This window comes from Peromyscus eremicus, chromosome 4 (genome assembly GCF_949786415.1).
Source record: "Peromyscus eremicus chromosome 4, PerEre_H2_v1, whole genome shotgun sequence".
NCBI classification, from domain to species: domain Eukaryota; kingdom Metazoa; phylum Chordata; class Mammalia; order Rodentia; family Cricetidae; genus Peromyscus; species Peromyscus eremicus.
In genome coordinates, this window is record NC_081419.1 from 78,758,113 (window position 1) to 78,774,189 (window position 16,077).

The 16,077-nt window shown below is 44.4% G+C and overlaps 1 protein-coding gene and 1 long non-coding RNA gene across 3 annotated transcripts in view; one reads left to right on the forward strand and one right to left on the reverse strand.

The window, feature by feature from the left end:
* Positions 1 to 6,860: 6,860 nt before the first annotated feature.
* Positions 6,861 to 9,432, reverse strand: LOC131909415 (uncharacterized). The gene is made up of 2 exons (XR_009378842.1): positions 8,557 to 9,432; positions 6,861 to 7,197 (listed from the first exon to the last, which is right to left on the reverse strand). It is a non-coding gene; the product is annotated as an uncharacterized LOC131909415 (long non-coding RNA).
* Positions 8,578 to 16,077, forward strand: part of Fbxo3 (F-box protein 3) — a 34,447-nt gene continuing 26,947 nt past the window's right edge. Inside the window, exons 1-3 of one of the 2 annotated variants that reach the window (XR_009378840.1) lie at positions 8,578 to 8,738; positions 11,238 to 11,327; positions 15,287 to 15,450. Coding sequence is in view for 1 of the 2 variants with exons in the window: in XM_059261024.1 (XP_059117007.1) it covers positions 8,635 to 8,738; positions 11,238 to 11,327; positions 15,287 to 15,450 (358 nt within the window). In the remaining variant the exon portion in view is untranslated. The remainder of the gene's footprint in view (positions 8,739 to 11,237; positions 11,328 to 15,286; positions 15,451 to 16,077) is intronic. The other variant, XM_059261024.1, reaches the window with a different exon arrangement.

Genomic DNA, 16,077 nt, shown 5'->3' on the forward strand with positions numbered 1-16,077 from the left:
TAGTTCAGTGCAGTTTTTGTTTCTTGGTATGCATGGGGTCTTTCACACCTGGCAATCCTACATGCAGAGCTCTGAGCACCTGTTGTGAGTTACCTGCTATGACATCCAAACCCAGAGATGACACCACCAAGTTCAGGGTCTGCACCTCAGACATCAGAAGATGAACCCTGTGTTATCTACTGTAGTCAGACTTTCTTTGGACTACCAGCCTGCAAATAATGACATGGAGACTTACAATTAATTATGAATGTTTGGCCTTTAGCTTAGGCTTGTCCTCAACTAGCTCTTATAATTCAAATTAACCTGCTTCTACTAATCTACGTTCTCTCATATAGCTTTTACCTTTCCTCAGTACATATGACTTGCTACAAGTCTGCTGGCAAAATCCCCATGCCTAGATTCCTCCTCCTCTTCCTCTCTCTCCCCAGAAAGCCTGCCTATCCTCTCCTGCCTAGCTATTGGCCATTCAGCTCGTTATTAAACCAATCAGAAAGTGCCTTAGGCAGAGACACATCTTCACAGTGTACACAAATGTTCTGCAACAATCTACCATCCACTACTGGTGGCCCCTCTTCACAGCATTGAGGTTCCACAGCCTTCTCTTTTCCCATCTGTTTCCAGGACCCTAGTGTGGTGCCAAGCCATAATCCCCAAACACACACTCCCACACACTATAATCCTCAAAGCTGAAATATGGAAAGATCCAAATCCACAAGGTCTAGAATTCTCAAAATTGCTTTCTCAAAAGATTAAAATTCTGAATGCTGAAATCATGAAAGCGAAAGTCTCCAAACCATAATTCTTATTAAAATAAAATGCTCTGTTAATAGGAATGCTAGGTGGTTGTGTTGTATGAGGTGGAACAAATACCTGAAAATCGGTAAAGAATTAGCCTGGATGTCTATGAGGAAATTTAACAGGTGCTTTAAGGAGGAAATATTGTCCCTCTGATCTATCAGATTGGGAGCTAAAGACGGGAAAAGGCATAAACAGGAGATGTTTTCAACAGAAAACGCAGCCAGACCCCCACAGATGGAGAGTAAATATTGTCTTTTCTCATCCCTTCCTCAGGCTCCCCAGAACATCTCATTGGCCGAGTTCAAGCAGGCCAAATCAGAAGAGGGGCACACTGAAGGAGCTCAGAGGTCAGCCTTCTGGGGCACAGAGAAAAGCAGAGACTAGTTTTTCCCTTTTTTTCTGGAGAACACTGGTATTGGCAATAAAATAAAAACAAACCACTAGCCCACCCAAGTTTTCAAAGCAAGTGTTGCTGATGGCGCAGATACAGCTTGGCCACTCTTGTGACACAGGCCATTGGTCACCGCAGGATTAACGATGGCCATCTACCTGTTTAGGTCTCAGTAGGACACAGTAGGATTCCAGCACCCTAACGCTACAGGACTTTTGAACAGGTGAGCGCCCATGTTCAGCATCCTAGACAGTGTCACATTTTTTTTCCATGGAAATACTGCATTTTCCCCTCCTCTATCTAATAGGAGACACCATTTCAGGGATACAAAGTTGTAGGCTTTGAGATTACAAATCATTCTTGGGCACACTCTTAATCCACCGTGTTAGAAACAGCTGATAGGGAACACTTAAAAAGTAGCCAACTGGCAAGCTCACTCATCACCACCCCCAACCCAGCACCTGGCCATGAAGGTTATATCCTTGGGCTGCAAGAAAACAAGAGGCTTGCAGCAGAAAAAAGCAACATAATCCACTTGTTTAGTGAATTCAGAAATACTTAAGCAACCAAGTTCCAGGATTCAGTCTGAGTCGCTGCTACCACTCTGCCTATAATCCTCTTATGTCCCGGCGGCCATGTTTCTCATTAGCCATGGACTGGCTGTGTTCCACCAGAGCAACTAAATCCATGCCACGGTTTGGCAGGACCCATCCACCTGGCTGCTTTTTGAGCATCAGTGGCAGCCCCCAATCTTCACCCACCCCTGTACTTTTATCATTATTCCTGCTTGCAGCCCCTCCTGGATTGTCCTGGGCGCCGCTGAGGAGGACCTCTTCCTTACTAATCACCCGGCAGCCTTTCAGCCCAGGTTGTTCTCTTGGTGATTCCCTAATTGTGATCCTCCCTTCTGTTCCTGGCCTCCCACATGTGTGGGCTACCTCATTACAATCAAGAGGGGTGCCCAAATGTAGATGTAACCAACCTTCTTATTAAATAAGAAACACAGAACCAATGCAAAAAAGAAAGCCAAGAGGTCAGAGCTAAGAGCTAAAACCTTACCCTTCCTCCTGCAGTGGTCCTACCTCTCCGAACTAACTACCCCTGTGTTAAAGTCTTTATATAATGTTCCTGTTCTGCCTTCTCATTGGTTGTAAACCCAACCACACGACCGCCTCCTCACGGCCTGTCTGTATAGGCCTCCAGGTTTTCCTTGCTTGGTATTGAGATTAAAGGCATGTGTGTCCAATAATGGCTGTATCCCTGAACACACAGAGACTTACCCAGCTCTGCCTACCAAGTGCTGGGATTACAAGTGTATGCCACCACTGCCCTGCTTTCCTATGGCTTGCTAATAGCTCTGACCCCCGGGCAACTTTATTTATTAACATACAAATAACATTTTAATACAAATAAAATATCACCATACCCAAATCCCTCAGCCCTGAGACAAGGTTGCAGTTGGTACACAGCCTCCAAATAATGGCAGTTCAGGGGCCAGTGGTTACCGCTCCAGTGCTGTTTGGTGGAAACACAAATTGGGGCTGGGGACTACAAACAGACTATAGTGCACCTGAAACCTGAAACCACTGACCTACTTCCTACCCTCCCCCAATCAACCCTAGCTCCCAGCTGTCTTCTTCCACTGAGAGGTGCCCCTAGGTTGGAAAGAGTAAGATATAATAAATTCCAGAAAGTGCTCATGGCCCCTAAAAGATGGTGTTTTACATATATAGAGAGGACACCGGTAGGCTATCCTTTCAGAAGGAGCCGCTCCTTCTAGATAAGTGGTTCTCAACCTGTGCGTTGCGACCTCTTGGGTTGAACAACCCTTTCACAGGGGTCACATGTCAGATAGCCCGCATATCAGATATTTAAATTATGATTCATCGGTAGCGAAGTTACAGTTACAAGGTAGCAATTACATAATTTTATGGCTGGGGGTCACCACAACATGAGGAACTGTGTATTAAAGGGTCCCAGTATTAGAAAGGTTGAGCACCACTGTTCTAGAGTCTAGAGCCTGGGATCTGGTCATTGCCCTGCCCCACCTCCAAGCAAGTCCTTCTAGGCCTCTTAGGGAGGGGAAATCAATCATTTCAAAATAAATAAAAGCATGTATTTAGAGGTACATCTCCCTCTTTTTGCCTCAAACTTTAGTATGGAACTGTGTGATCTTGTTTTTATTTAAAATTTAATATTTTGTTCAGTGTTCTAGTTAGCTGTCATTGTCAACTGGACACAGCCTAGAGTGCTCTCCAGGGCAATTTAGACTTGTCTGTCCCCAACCAAATGTTACAGAGTAACCCTTCTACATTCTAAAGAGCAGACAAATAATGTGTTCACATCAGTCCTTCCTAGTCTTCGGGGCCAAGATGTGTGTCCACGGTTAAGACAGGAATTATGGATTGTTGCTTGAGGGACTTACTGGAACAGTCAATAGGAACCTTGAAGCCAGTGAGGCTATGGGGGAGCAATACCAAGTGGGATGTTATCTGCTATGGCCTAGTTGTCATATACAAGGTAGTGGTGGAGTCCTAAAGGGAACATATTTTATTTCAAAAGCATTGAAGACTATTCCAGAGAAAAGGAGAAACTTAAGATCTGCATATGGCCCCTTCCTTCAGAAGCTTCTGTTTGCGGATTTGCCATGGACATTATAATGGCAAGAAGATCATGGCATTCTCTTGTGCCCTTTAGAGAACAGGTTTCTAAATAACTAGCCAACTTGGAGGGTAGTTGTCCCCACTAAGACCCAAAGGCTAAGGTGCACCCCCTCTTGTCTTTATACTAGAAGACCCAGAACACTCAGTCCTGGGTGCTCTCTCGTTCAGCCATTATTGGGGGTAATGGAGAGGGGCAAACGGAAGCCACATCTCAGGAAAGGAAGGGTTCTTGTGGGTCCTGCTCACTGACATTGCTCCCCCAATCATCTCTACTTCCCCCATATTATGTTGGATAGGAAAACAGAGCCTTGGCCTGGTAGGAGGGGCTGGTAATCACATGGCACTTTCCATGAGACATGACAGAAGCTGGCAGCATGAAAAAAAAAAAAGAGAGAGAGGTTAAAAGTCCATGTTAGGACCTCTGAGCCTATGTATCTGGGAGAAGAAGCAAGTCCTTCATCAGAGTACCCACTTTGACTTTTTGGGCAGGAGAAATAAATCATTTAAAAGTAAACAAAAACATGTATTCAAGGGTACAGCTTACCCTTTTCTGCCTGATGCATTGTGTGATCCTGCTTCGGCATTTTCTCCAGTATAGATTTTTGGCATTCATTTTCATTTCTAAATTATATTGCATTGAGTATTATTTCTCTTAGTTACTCAAACTTTTTCATCAGATAGAACACAGACAAAAGAAATTATTCCATCCAAATACAGGTTAGTGAGCCAGTGAGTTTACTGGCTTTACTTAAGGAGTAGGAATGAAAGATCATTTTTAGAAGCATGGAAGAAGGCAGTTGCATCACCAAAAAAGCCCGCCCTAGCCCGGGTGACAACTTGTGAAATCTGTATCCCTTCGAGCTCCCAGGACTGTTTGCAGACAGCTCGGAAGTTTGGACAGTCTCTTCTCTTTCCAGAGCTAGCCTATATAACCTTGGGAAATGGGTCTATAAATCTTGTAGATTTCAGGAATTTCCTGGGCTTTGCATGTCCTCGGTCCAGCCAGTCTCCTCCCTCCTTCCCATAGGAAATGTTTCAACTGGAGAAAAGAGCTATGAAACAGGCAGCCCTCTTACATTTTGTGCTCCAAATAAGTGCCCCCTCTCAGTTCTGGTTCTGACGATAGGATAACTGCATGCTTTTGGACTTGCATGTGATTATAGCTCAGACTAAGTCCAAGTATAGGAGGACAATGGGAGCAGATGCGGTGCACTTGAAAGCCTCCAACAGCTATTGTGTTTAAAACAAGCCGCCCATCCCAGAGAGGACTAGACACAAGCCCATATTAGGAATAATGCTGTTATAAGCATTTGCCTATCTAAATGGGCATAGTTCCTTCACAACTAGAAATGACTGTTTTGAGCTGGGCACAATGTCCAAACCTATAATTTCAGCACTCAGGAGGCTGAGACAGGAAGATGAATATGAGCTTGAGGCCAGCCTGGGCTACTTAGGGAGCCCTTTTCTTTTCTTTTTTCTTTTTTTTTTTGGTTTTTCGAGACAGGGTTTGTCTGTGTAGCTTTGCGCCTTTCCTGGAACTCGCTTTGGAGACCAGGCTGGCCTCGAACTCACAGAGATCCGCTTGGCTCTGCCTCCCAAGTGCTGGGATTAAAGGCGTGTGCCACCACCACCCGGGGAGCCCTTTTCTTTAAGAGAGAGAGAGAGAGAGAGAGAGAGAGAGAGAGAGAGAGAGAGAGAACAGGAAATGACTGTTATGTCTTCAATCAATCTGAACTCAAACTTTCATTTGTTGAATGATGTATCAGTGCCCCAAGTTACAAGGTTGAGTAAGACCTAGAGATTACAGTTAAAAAAATATTTTATTTTATATGTAGGTATGTGTGCCTGAGTATGTGTAAGCATACCACGTGAATGCGAGAGCCCATGGAGGCAAGAGGAGGGCATTAATCTCTGAAACTAGAATTATAGGTTGTTGTGAATCATCAGGTGAGTGCTGGAAACCTAACCTGGGTCTTCTGCAAAAGCAGAACCACTGAGAAATCTCTCCAGACCCAGAGTTACAGTTCTTAGAGAATCCAATGTAACACAAATCGCTAGATGGTCTTATTAATAAAAAAACAAAACAACAACAACAACAAAAAAAAACAACCAAACAAACCCAGAGGCAGATATTGGGGTGAACACTGAAAGATCAGAGAAACAGAACAGGCCACAGCTAACCTCACCTCGCCAACTTCTCAGCCGATCCTGTTTTCTCAAACTGGAAGCCTCTGAGTCCTCATCTGAATGTATCTCAGCTGAGCTGCTGCTAAACGCCTAAAAGCTTAAAAAGGCTAAAAGCCTCTAGTTCCTGGTCCTCATGCCTTATATACTTTTCTGCTTCCTGCCATCACTTCCTGGGATTAAAGGCGTGTGTCTTTTCCAAGCAAGACATGAGATCTGGGATTAAAGGTGTGTGTCACCATGCCTGGCTGTTTGCAGTGTGGCCTTGAACTCACAGAGATCTGATGGATCTCTGCCTCTGGAATGGTAGAATTAAAGGCGTGTTCTACCACTGCCTAACCTCTATGTTTAATATAGTGGCTGTTCTGTTCTCTGACCCCCCAGATAAATTTATTGGGGTGCACAATATATCAACCACGAGGAAACACAGAGATACAGGCAGTGGATGTTTTGCTTTTCTGGGCAGAGCGGGGGTTATAAAAGCATTAACGATATAGTGAATTGAGAAAATGCACTTTTGTAGAGGAGTGAGGGAGATCATATTCACTTTTCCAAGTACTTAAGAGAAACTTTCTCCATGGTGATGTCACTTAGGGAGTAAAGGTACTTGCTACCAGGCCTGACGACCCAGGAAGAAAATGGAAGGAGAGAATGGACTCCTGCAAGTTGTCCCTTGACCTCCATGGTATGCTTACATACATAGCTTCCCATACTCAAAATATGTGCATACATACATACATACATACATGTGATTTTAAAAAAGGAAACTTTCTTTTGGAATTTATAATCATCAAGGAAATGTAGTGACTGTTACACTCACAAGCTTGGGAAATTAACATTTATTAACAAATAGGAGGAGTGGTTTTGGAGATGAGGACCACTTCACAGAACTTAGATACAGATAACTAATGCGCCATCTCACTACTAGTGACGTAAGTGACCGGTATGTGAAGTCCAGGTCTTTTGGATTTCCCAAGGCTCTCTATGGAACAGCCCCTGTGAAATCAACGGAAAAGAAGAATTTACTCCTTGGTCCATGATCTCATCCACCACACTTCTCCCACACCCACCTTAATATAATTTCTACAAAGCTGAAGAATCACATCTTCCCGTCCTCCAATGGTCTTATTCAGTTCAGCCCCTCAGCTTGTGGTCCCAAATCTGAGTGTATAAAATAAAAATTAAAGAATTCAATTTCTGTACAATTTACCCTTAGGCTGAAAATTTGCCATGCCAACCAAGTGAAGTGAAAGTAGCTGACAGAAACCCATCAGAGGGGTAGGAGAGATCATATCATCTGTCCTCCTAATGTTAGAAGCAAGTTTGAGGTCTCAAAGACAGAGTCCACCACTCCAACTATGTGTCTGGACAAGACAGATTTACTCTTGATCAAGAGGGTGTGCTCAGAAGAGCCACACCTCCAGTCAGGCAGTGCATCTGGCTTTTATTCTAATTCTGGTAGTGACTGTGTCTTTCCCATTGGTGGGGTCCAACCTCACAGTCTTAGTTCAATTGGATAGTCTGAAAAAAAAAAAAAAAAAAGGCACACAGGAAACATAGAGGAAGGGGGAAGTCACAACTCCAGGCTGTCAAATTACTGGAAAGTGTTGTTTGTTGTTTTGTTTTTGTTTCCAAGTCAGGGTTTCTCTGTGTAGCCCTGGCTATCCTGGAAGTCACTCTGTAAACCAGGCTGGCGTCCAATCCCCAACTCAGAGATCTGCCGGCCTCTGCCTCCCTGGTACTGGGATTAAAGGAGTGCATCACCACCACCTGACTCAAATTACTGGAAGGTTTTCCTGGTGGAGGGGATTAAAACATTTGTATAAAAGTCTTATGAGATGAGGGGGAATAAAAAAAATTAAATTCCTTGTCCTGAACACAAGTCTTATAGTGCTTGATGGAAAGGATTCATATTTGATTATTTCTTACACTAAGTAGTTGGGAGAAACTTTCTCCGGGATGCGGGTAGGTTTAGAAACCTAGTGGTAAAAGCTTTGGAAACTAACATTTGTTGGTTATCTAGACAAGGAATTTACCCAGAGATGATTTTCATTTTTAGGACCATTTCGCTTTGTGGGCAGTGGTAGAATTATAGCCTCCCGATTATTTCGAAGTTGGAGTGCCTTTCCCTCTGTCTCTCTCCCCGCCATTCCTTCCCTACTACGTGGAAAAGAGCCGCAAGGCGGAGTGCGGGTGGGGGTGGGGCGGGGGAGTCAAGTTCACGGACTGGAAAGGCAGTCGTGGGCTTGGGACGCCAAGGAGGCCCGGGATGATTAGCGTGAGGTTTAGGTCGAGGCTTTGAGGATACCACATAGAAAATGGCAGGAAGGAGAGAGAGAGAGAGCGAAGACTCGGGGACAGCCTGGCAGGGTTCTGGGCTGAGCTGGGGAGACGGACGGGGCTGTGGAGGGAAGTGCGCATCGGCGGAGAAGCAGACACAGCGCCAGACAGCCGCAGGGCGGGCCGCGGGGTGGGCGGGGCGTCCAGGGGGCGGGGCCGGCTGACAGTTACATAACTAACCTGTGCCAGCGGCCGCCGAGCGGTTCGGGCGGCGGGGGCGGGGCCGGGGTGGTGCCGGGCTGCAGCGGGCCGGGCAAGATGGCTGCCGTGGAGGCCGAGATCGGGCCGTTCACCCTGGAGTCGCTGCCCACCGACCCCCTTCTGCTCATCTTATCCTTCGTGGACTACAGGGACCTAATCAAGTAATGGGGCGGTGCTCGTGGCAGGGGTGGGAACGTGGAAGGAGGCGGCGAAGGAGGCAGGGGAGGAGGCCCCGGGTCGCCGACTGGACGCCGCGGGCTCCCTCTGCAGCCGAGGGTGACTGCAGGGCAGCCGTTACCCTGCAGAGCCACATCGGGGGTGCTGAGGGAGGAGGGGGCTGGGCATTCAGGCCTTACTCCTGCCCAGGTACCCGAGGACTTAGCGCCCTCTCCCTCCAGCCTTGGCTAGGCCGGTTGGCCGAGGAGAGCGGTGGCCTCTTGGCGCAGCACGCCGCGGACCCTCGCTGGCCCTTTGGGGCCTGGTCTGGCGCCGTGGAAAGGCCGCTGTCTCGGCCCACGCGCATCCCTGTCGGGCCTGGGGTCCAGGATGACCAGAGCCCGCGTGGGCAGGTAGAACGCGCGCCAGGAGGCCTGCGACCTTCTGATTCCCTCTGATGCCCCCGTGGTCACCGGCAGCATGCACTTTCCCTTGTGTTTGCGACTTTTTTGGCTGTCAGTTTTCCTCCCTACGGTGGGTGGTTGGATTTTGTGTTTTTGTCACCGACTTCCGGTGAGGCCTTACAGGTGACTGCAGTTACCTCAGGCCTTCCCGAATCACCAACGTTTGCTCCAAAAAAAAAATAAACAACCGGCCTGCTAGTACGGGTGGCCAAAGCCCAATGCCCAATTCTTTCAGAGAACGGGACTGTTCAGGTTGGAGAAAGAAATGGCGCTGCTGTGTGTCGTGTCCCCCCCCCCCCCCCCCCCCCCCCCCGTGTTAAGGATTGTTTACATCCTTGACAGCATGGCCAGGGGTTCTTGTGCTTCCGTGTATGTTTGTAGAGGAGGCAAAAAGGCCCTCTCTTATATGGAGGAGACAGAGTTTTGGTTTTTGATTGATGACTGGATCCTAGCCGTTTGATGATTGTATCCTCGGGTTTTAGGGGATTTTAGAGGTACAGATTTCTTGGAGTTACAGTTTGGTTGGCCTAGCTAAGTGGTGGCAGAGGTATTTCCTGCGTTTTCTGCTATGGCCTCCACTCGTACCTGCTAACACTTGGTTGTTGTTTTTTTTTTGTTTGTTTTTTTTTTTTTTTCAGAAAACACATTTCCCCCTACTTCAGCCTGTACTAAAGCAGAGAAAGTTTTTCTGTAGAAAAGGCTGTAAAGCTCAAATTGATTTCATCTGGAATACTCCCTTGCTGTAACTTACCTTGACAGCCTTCTGTCTTTGATTGCTGCCACAGTTACCTTCCGAAGACGAACCTGGCTGTCATTCTTCTTAAAAGCCCGTAATAGCCCTGTTTACAGACTGTACCCTGAGCTTCTGCAGGATTTCAGGCCCTTATCTTCCGGCTTATTATCTAAGCCTTTCAGGCCTTCCTGCACTGTCGTATTTGCACAGTCCATTCCAGCTAGAGCAGACATCAGGCGGCGTGCCACACACTTGCATGTTGTTGTGTAAGCTCTGCTCCTTGTCTGGAAGAGTTCACTCTGCTCAACTTGGCAACCTTACTCTCCCATCTTCCTTAGCTGCAGTTTGTCCTAACAGTGTGCACTTCTAGAGTGTAAGGATTGTTGGTTTTTGTATTCAGTTGTTCAATCAGTTTTTTTTGGAGTGCCTGCCATGTGTTGGTTAAATGTAGACATACAATAGTGAATAGGAGAGATAGGGTCTTTTTTGATGTCGCTGAAATACTGTAGACAAGATGGAAAGTCAAACAAGAGCGGCCGTGTGTGTGTGTGTGTGTGTGTGTGTGTGTGTGTGTGTGTGTGTAAGGAATACACAGGTTGCACTGTTGGAATGTGGAGGTCAGGATGACTAACTCGTGCAAGATGAAAGTGTGGCAGAGTGCTGGTCTGTCCTAGTGAAGGGAATGGTGTGAAGAGGCTCACGGTCTCTTAACAGTAGTGTGGCCGGTTCAACTAGAAAAACTAGAAAGCTGTTTTTGCTAAAGGTAGTAATGACTAACAGGCAGGCTGCATGAAGGGTGGCTGAGATCATGTAGCCTCTTGGAAGAATAGATTTTTAGTTCAAAGCTTTAGGTAGTAATCAGAATTTTAAACTGAAGTGACGTGACTCCTCCATAAATGTTTGTGGAAATGAGTGGAGTTGAATACTATTTTTGTCTACAGACTCATCCAGCATACTGCAGCATCTTTCTTGCCCAGTACAGTCCAACTTTGCCAAGTGTCTAACCTGTTGCCAGGGCCTAACGGTTTTGGTGCATATTTGCTTGACTGTGGTGGGTTAAACTGTTTTAATCTATTGGGAATTTAGTTTAATTTGAGATAGTATGTTACTTTCTCCTTATTACTCACAGGGCAGTTATATTAACTCACACATTAAATGATTTGAAAAGATACTGCATTGCAGCTATATAGGTAGTAAGTAGAAATATGAGAAATAAAGGGCATCAAACAGAATTTAACAATGACTATTTGAATCTTTGTTTTTAAATTTTCCTCCCTTTTGTACTAACTGAATCTGGTCACCGCCAGTTGTTGCCATGTCAGTCGAAGACTCAACCAGCTCTCAACTCATGATCCTTTGTGGAGAAGACATTGCAAAAAGTACTGGCTGATAACCGAGTAAGTGTTTGTGAACATTTGTTCTTTTATGGGTGTAGGCTACGGTGTAGGGTTTTTTTGTTTTAAGAGTAAATTTTTCATTGTTGTTAGAGACAGCGACTCATTCTCTAGTCTGGGCTGGCCTCGACCTGTTGTTTGAATTCTTAAATGGTCTTACTAATAGAAAACCCTGAGCCAGATATTGGGGTGAATACTAAAAAAATCAGAGAAGCAGAACAAGCCACAGCCAACCTCACCTCACCAGCTCCTCAGCCGATCCTGTTTCCTCAGACTGAAAGCCTCTGAGTCCTCACCTGAAAGGTCTCAGCCAAAAAGAGCCTCTAGTCCTGTCTCCTCAGCCTTGTGTACCTTTCTCCACCCTGCCATATTACTTCCTGGGATTCAAGGTGTGTGCCACCACTGCCTGGCTCTGTTTTCTCTCCTAGACTGAGTCAATCTCATGTAGTTCAGGGTGTCCTTGAACTCAAAGAGATCTAGACGGATCTCTACCTCTGGAGTACTAGGATTAAAGGTGTGTGCCACCACTGCCTGACCTCTATTTTAATCTAGTGGCTTGTTCTGTCCTCTGATCCTCAAACAAGCTTTATTAGGGTACACACTGTATCACCACAGTGACCCTGTGGCAGCGCTTCCGCTTCAGCCTCTGCTGTGTTGGCATTACAAGGGTGAGCTACCACACTTGGCCCTAGAGCAGTGGTTCTCAATCTTCCTGGTGCTGCGACCTTTTAATACAGTTCCTCATAGTGTGGTGACCCCCAACCATAAAATTATTTTCATTACTACTTTATAACTGTAATTTTGCTACTGTTATGAATTATAATGTGAATACCTGATATGCAGGATGGTCTTAGGGGACCCCTGTGAAAGGGTCATTCAACCCTCAAAGGGGTTATGACCCACAGGTTGACAACTGCTGCACTAGAGTAATTTTTAATTGATATGCAATAATTGCTCATGTTTATGGGATAAAGTGTAATTCAGTACATATTTACAATGTATAAGAAGTCAGGCTAATTAGTATTTTCAGCTCCTTTAAGTGTGTATCATTTCTTTGTATTTGGAGTTTTCCAGTACCACCTTCTTAGTTCTTTATAACATGTTATAAAACATACAGTAAATTGTAGTAAACTGTAGCCATTGCCTACTAATACTTCTCCTTTCTAGTTAACTCTGTTTCCAGTGATGTTCTGAACCCCTTGCTTTCTTCCCTTCCCAGCCTCTAGTGCAGAATATATAGTTTTGAATCCTGACCTTTGACTACCATAATACTATGTACTAGTTTTCCTTTCTAACCCAGTTTCTATTACTGGGTCCAGTCAAAGTTACCACATAGCCAGAATAAAAATGTAGATGACAGTGAGATTTAGGAGAAGTAGAAGAAAAAGCAGGGATACCTAACATGTTTCTTCAATCGTGGGAAGTCAGGATTGCTAAAGTTGGTGGAGAACTATAGGTTCTAAGTGTGTGTGTGTATGTAATATAGTTAATATATATTTAATATTTAATATGTTTTGGGTTTTTGAGACAGGGTTTCTCTGTGTAGCCCTGGCTGTCCTGGAATTCACTTTGTAGATCAGTCTGACCTCGAACTAAGTATATTATTTGAAGCTGAAAGCATTAGTTCTACCAAGGGAATGAAGAATTTTAAGTGTTGATATATCCTCATCTTTCACTTAGGGGCATGTAGATGGAAGTTTCTGTTCCACCAGCAGCTCCCAAATAAACACACTGAGGTTTATATTAATTATAAATGCTGGGCCGATAGCTCAGGCTTATTACTAACTAGCTCTTACATTTTGAAGTTAACCCGTATTCCTTATTTACGCTCTGCCACATGGTGGTACCTTTATTAACATGGCTTGTTCATCTCCTGCTCCCTCTGCATCTGGCTGGCAACTCCAGACTCTGCCCTTTTTCCTCCCAGCATTCTCCTAGTCTAACTCTCCTGCCTAACCTTATTCTGTTCACTATTGGCCAGTCAGCTTCTTTATTAAACCAATCACAGTGACAAATCTTCACAGGATTATTCCACAGCAAAGGCATCACTCATACATGTGAAATTTGTAAATCAAGAACCAGAAGTATAAGGATTTAGAAATATAGAAACAATTTCCATAAATAACTTCTAAAGGCTTAGAACTAAAGACCTTTTTTTAGTTTGATTTTTGTTTGTGTTTTTAAGACAGGGTTTCTCAAGACTTAAAAGAAAAAAAATCAAAAGCTCAGTTTTTACAGTGCTGGATATTGTACCCAGGACCTCACTCATGCTAGGCAAGCATTCTGCAGTTGAGTTACAACCCCAGCCTTGTTGCTAGCTGTATGTATTTATGTTAATGCTATATATTAATAAAAAGATGTTTTATTCCCTCCTTACACCCCTTTGCCCAAACCGAACTGAAACTGAACAAAAACCAAAACACCTGGAGTCCAGCACTTGGGGGACTGTAGTACAAGACCCTGAGTTTGTGGCTAGCCTGAACTACACATACTGTTCCAGAAAACAAAACCACCTCTGCTCTGATGTGTCCTTGGTTCACATCCAAACCTTGAATTGTGCAGCTGTTGTCTCCACTGTAGCACCCGTCCGTGACCCCAAGCCAGAGTTAGGGGTCACCCCAACTCGTCTCTCTCCCTGCGTCTGCTGAAACCACTGGCCTTCCCAGTAGTGCTTCCTTCATGGCTCACACCCTCCTCACTCTTTTCACCTGGTACCACAGCTGTCTTCAGTCTGTGGCCTCACCAGGTCTACTTCAGAACTTCCCCAAGTCTTCTGTAACGTTCCTAGTTTTCACCCTTAAATCTCCCCTGCATCCCAGACCACAGCTTCAGCCCTCCCCTTCCAGCTTCCCCGTAAGTCCTCCAGTGGGCTACATCTTCTGTAGGAAAGAGTCCAGGCTCGGGGGACAGTCCTCAGTATCCTTTGTGGTTGCTTATCTCTGTGTTAAGTTTGCATTGCGTTCTTTGTTTATGATCAGACTGTCTACTTTCTGAACAGAAAAAAGTGTGCATTTCTTAATGTTCTCAGTGGCCAAGTGAACACTCAATACATGTTTATATAATTAAAGCAAGGAAAGATGTTAAATTATGTATTTGTCTTGATTTACGATTCTCTGGTTGATCCAGTGTAGATGTGCTAGAGCAATATTATGCTATTCTAAATATTCTCAAAAATGGGACAACTACTTGTGCCATATATATGTATATATATATTTTTTTAATTTTTAATTTTTTTCAAGACAGGGTTTCTTTGTGTAGCTTTGGAGCCTGTCTTGGAACTCGCTCTGTAGACCAGGCTGGCCTTGAACTCATAGAGATCCGCCTGCCTCTGCCTCCCGAGTGCTGAGATTAAAGACGTACCACCACCACCTAGTGCCTTTTATATTTTTATAATTAAGGCCAGATTCAGTAGCACACACCTGTAACCTCAGCACTTGGAAGGTAGAGGCAGGGGAACTGATAACGTTTTTAGGAGTAAGTTGAAATTTGTACTGACATACTATTCACATATTTTGTTTAGAACTAGGAAACTTGGGGAAAAACTTGAGTGGAAAGTCAGAAAGTAAGTGACTAATAAATAACCCCACCATGACAGTAGTAGCTGTTAAAGGTTTTGATGTATCACTTCTTGCTATCTAGTTCTCTTTGTAGCTAAAATAAGTTAGGAAAATAAAAAGGCAGAGTAACCACAAACTCCCAATGAAAGTGTGTTGGTAGGTATCAAAAATATGTACTAAGCTGGGTTTGTGGTACACATTTCTAATCCTAGCATGTGACATCTAGAGGCATGAAGATCAGAAGTTTAGGGCTATCCTTAGCTGCATAGCTAGGTGAAGACCAGCCTGTACTATATATGACCCTCTCTCAGAAAGCAAAGGAAAAGAAAAAGTACATGTTAAAATCATTTTAAAGGAGTTTTTAATCTTTTTTTTTTTTTTTTTTTTTTTTTAACATCTATTTAGGGAAGAGAAATCCCGGAAGAAACAGTGCTGGAGATCTCTCTTCATCTCTACTTACTCAGATGTAGGAAGATACATTGACCATTATGCTGCTATTAAAAAGGCCTGGGATGACCTCAAGAAGTACTTGGAGCCCAGGTGTCCTCGGATGGTTTTATCTCTGAAAGGTACTGGGAATACAGGGTCTCCCATCCGTATTTTAGTTAGTATAGCTAGACTAATTTAAATAACTTTGGATCTGTCATGTACCTGGGCTAATCCAACCTCTTCTAGTTCACCATTCACATTTTGTTAATAGCCAAGGAAGTATAATGCTGACATTGTTAAAAGGATCTTGCCCTTTTTTTGGTTTGCCTAGAAACCCATACATTTATTAGATAAAAAGCTAAACTACTTTATCTTTATATTTGTTTTTATATAAAGAAACAATGCTAAAATTGCTTGAGAATAACCATTATGATTTATTTTTATTTTTGCAATGATGGTGATTGAGCCCAGGGCCTCATGCATTTTAGGCAAGTATTCTATCATGGAACTATACCCCCAGTCCTAAAAGATGATTACTGTTGTTATTGTTTTGTGTGTATGTATGTGGTGTCCATGTGTCATGTTCACATGTGCGCTCACATCCATGTTTGGAGGCCAGAGGACATCACTGGATTGCTCTCCACTTTATTTACTGAGGTAGGGTCTCTTCCTGAGCTCGCTGACTGTGCTAGTCTGGCTAGCCTGCTTACCCCAGGTATTCCTGCCTCTGCCTCCCAAATGCTGGAGTACAGGTGGGCTGCCTCACC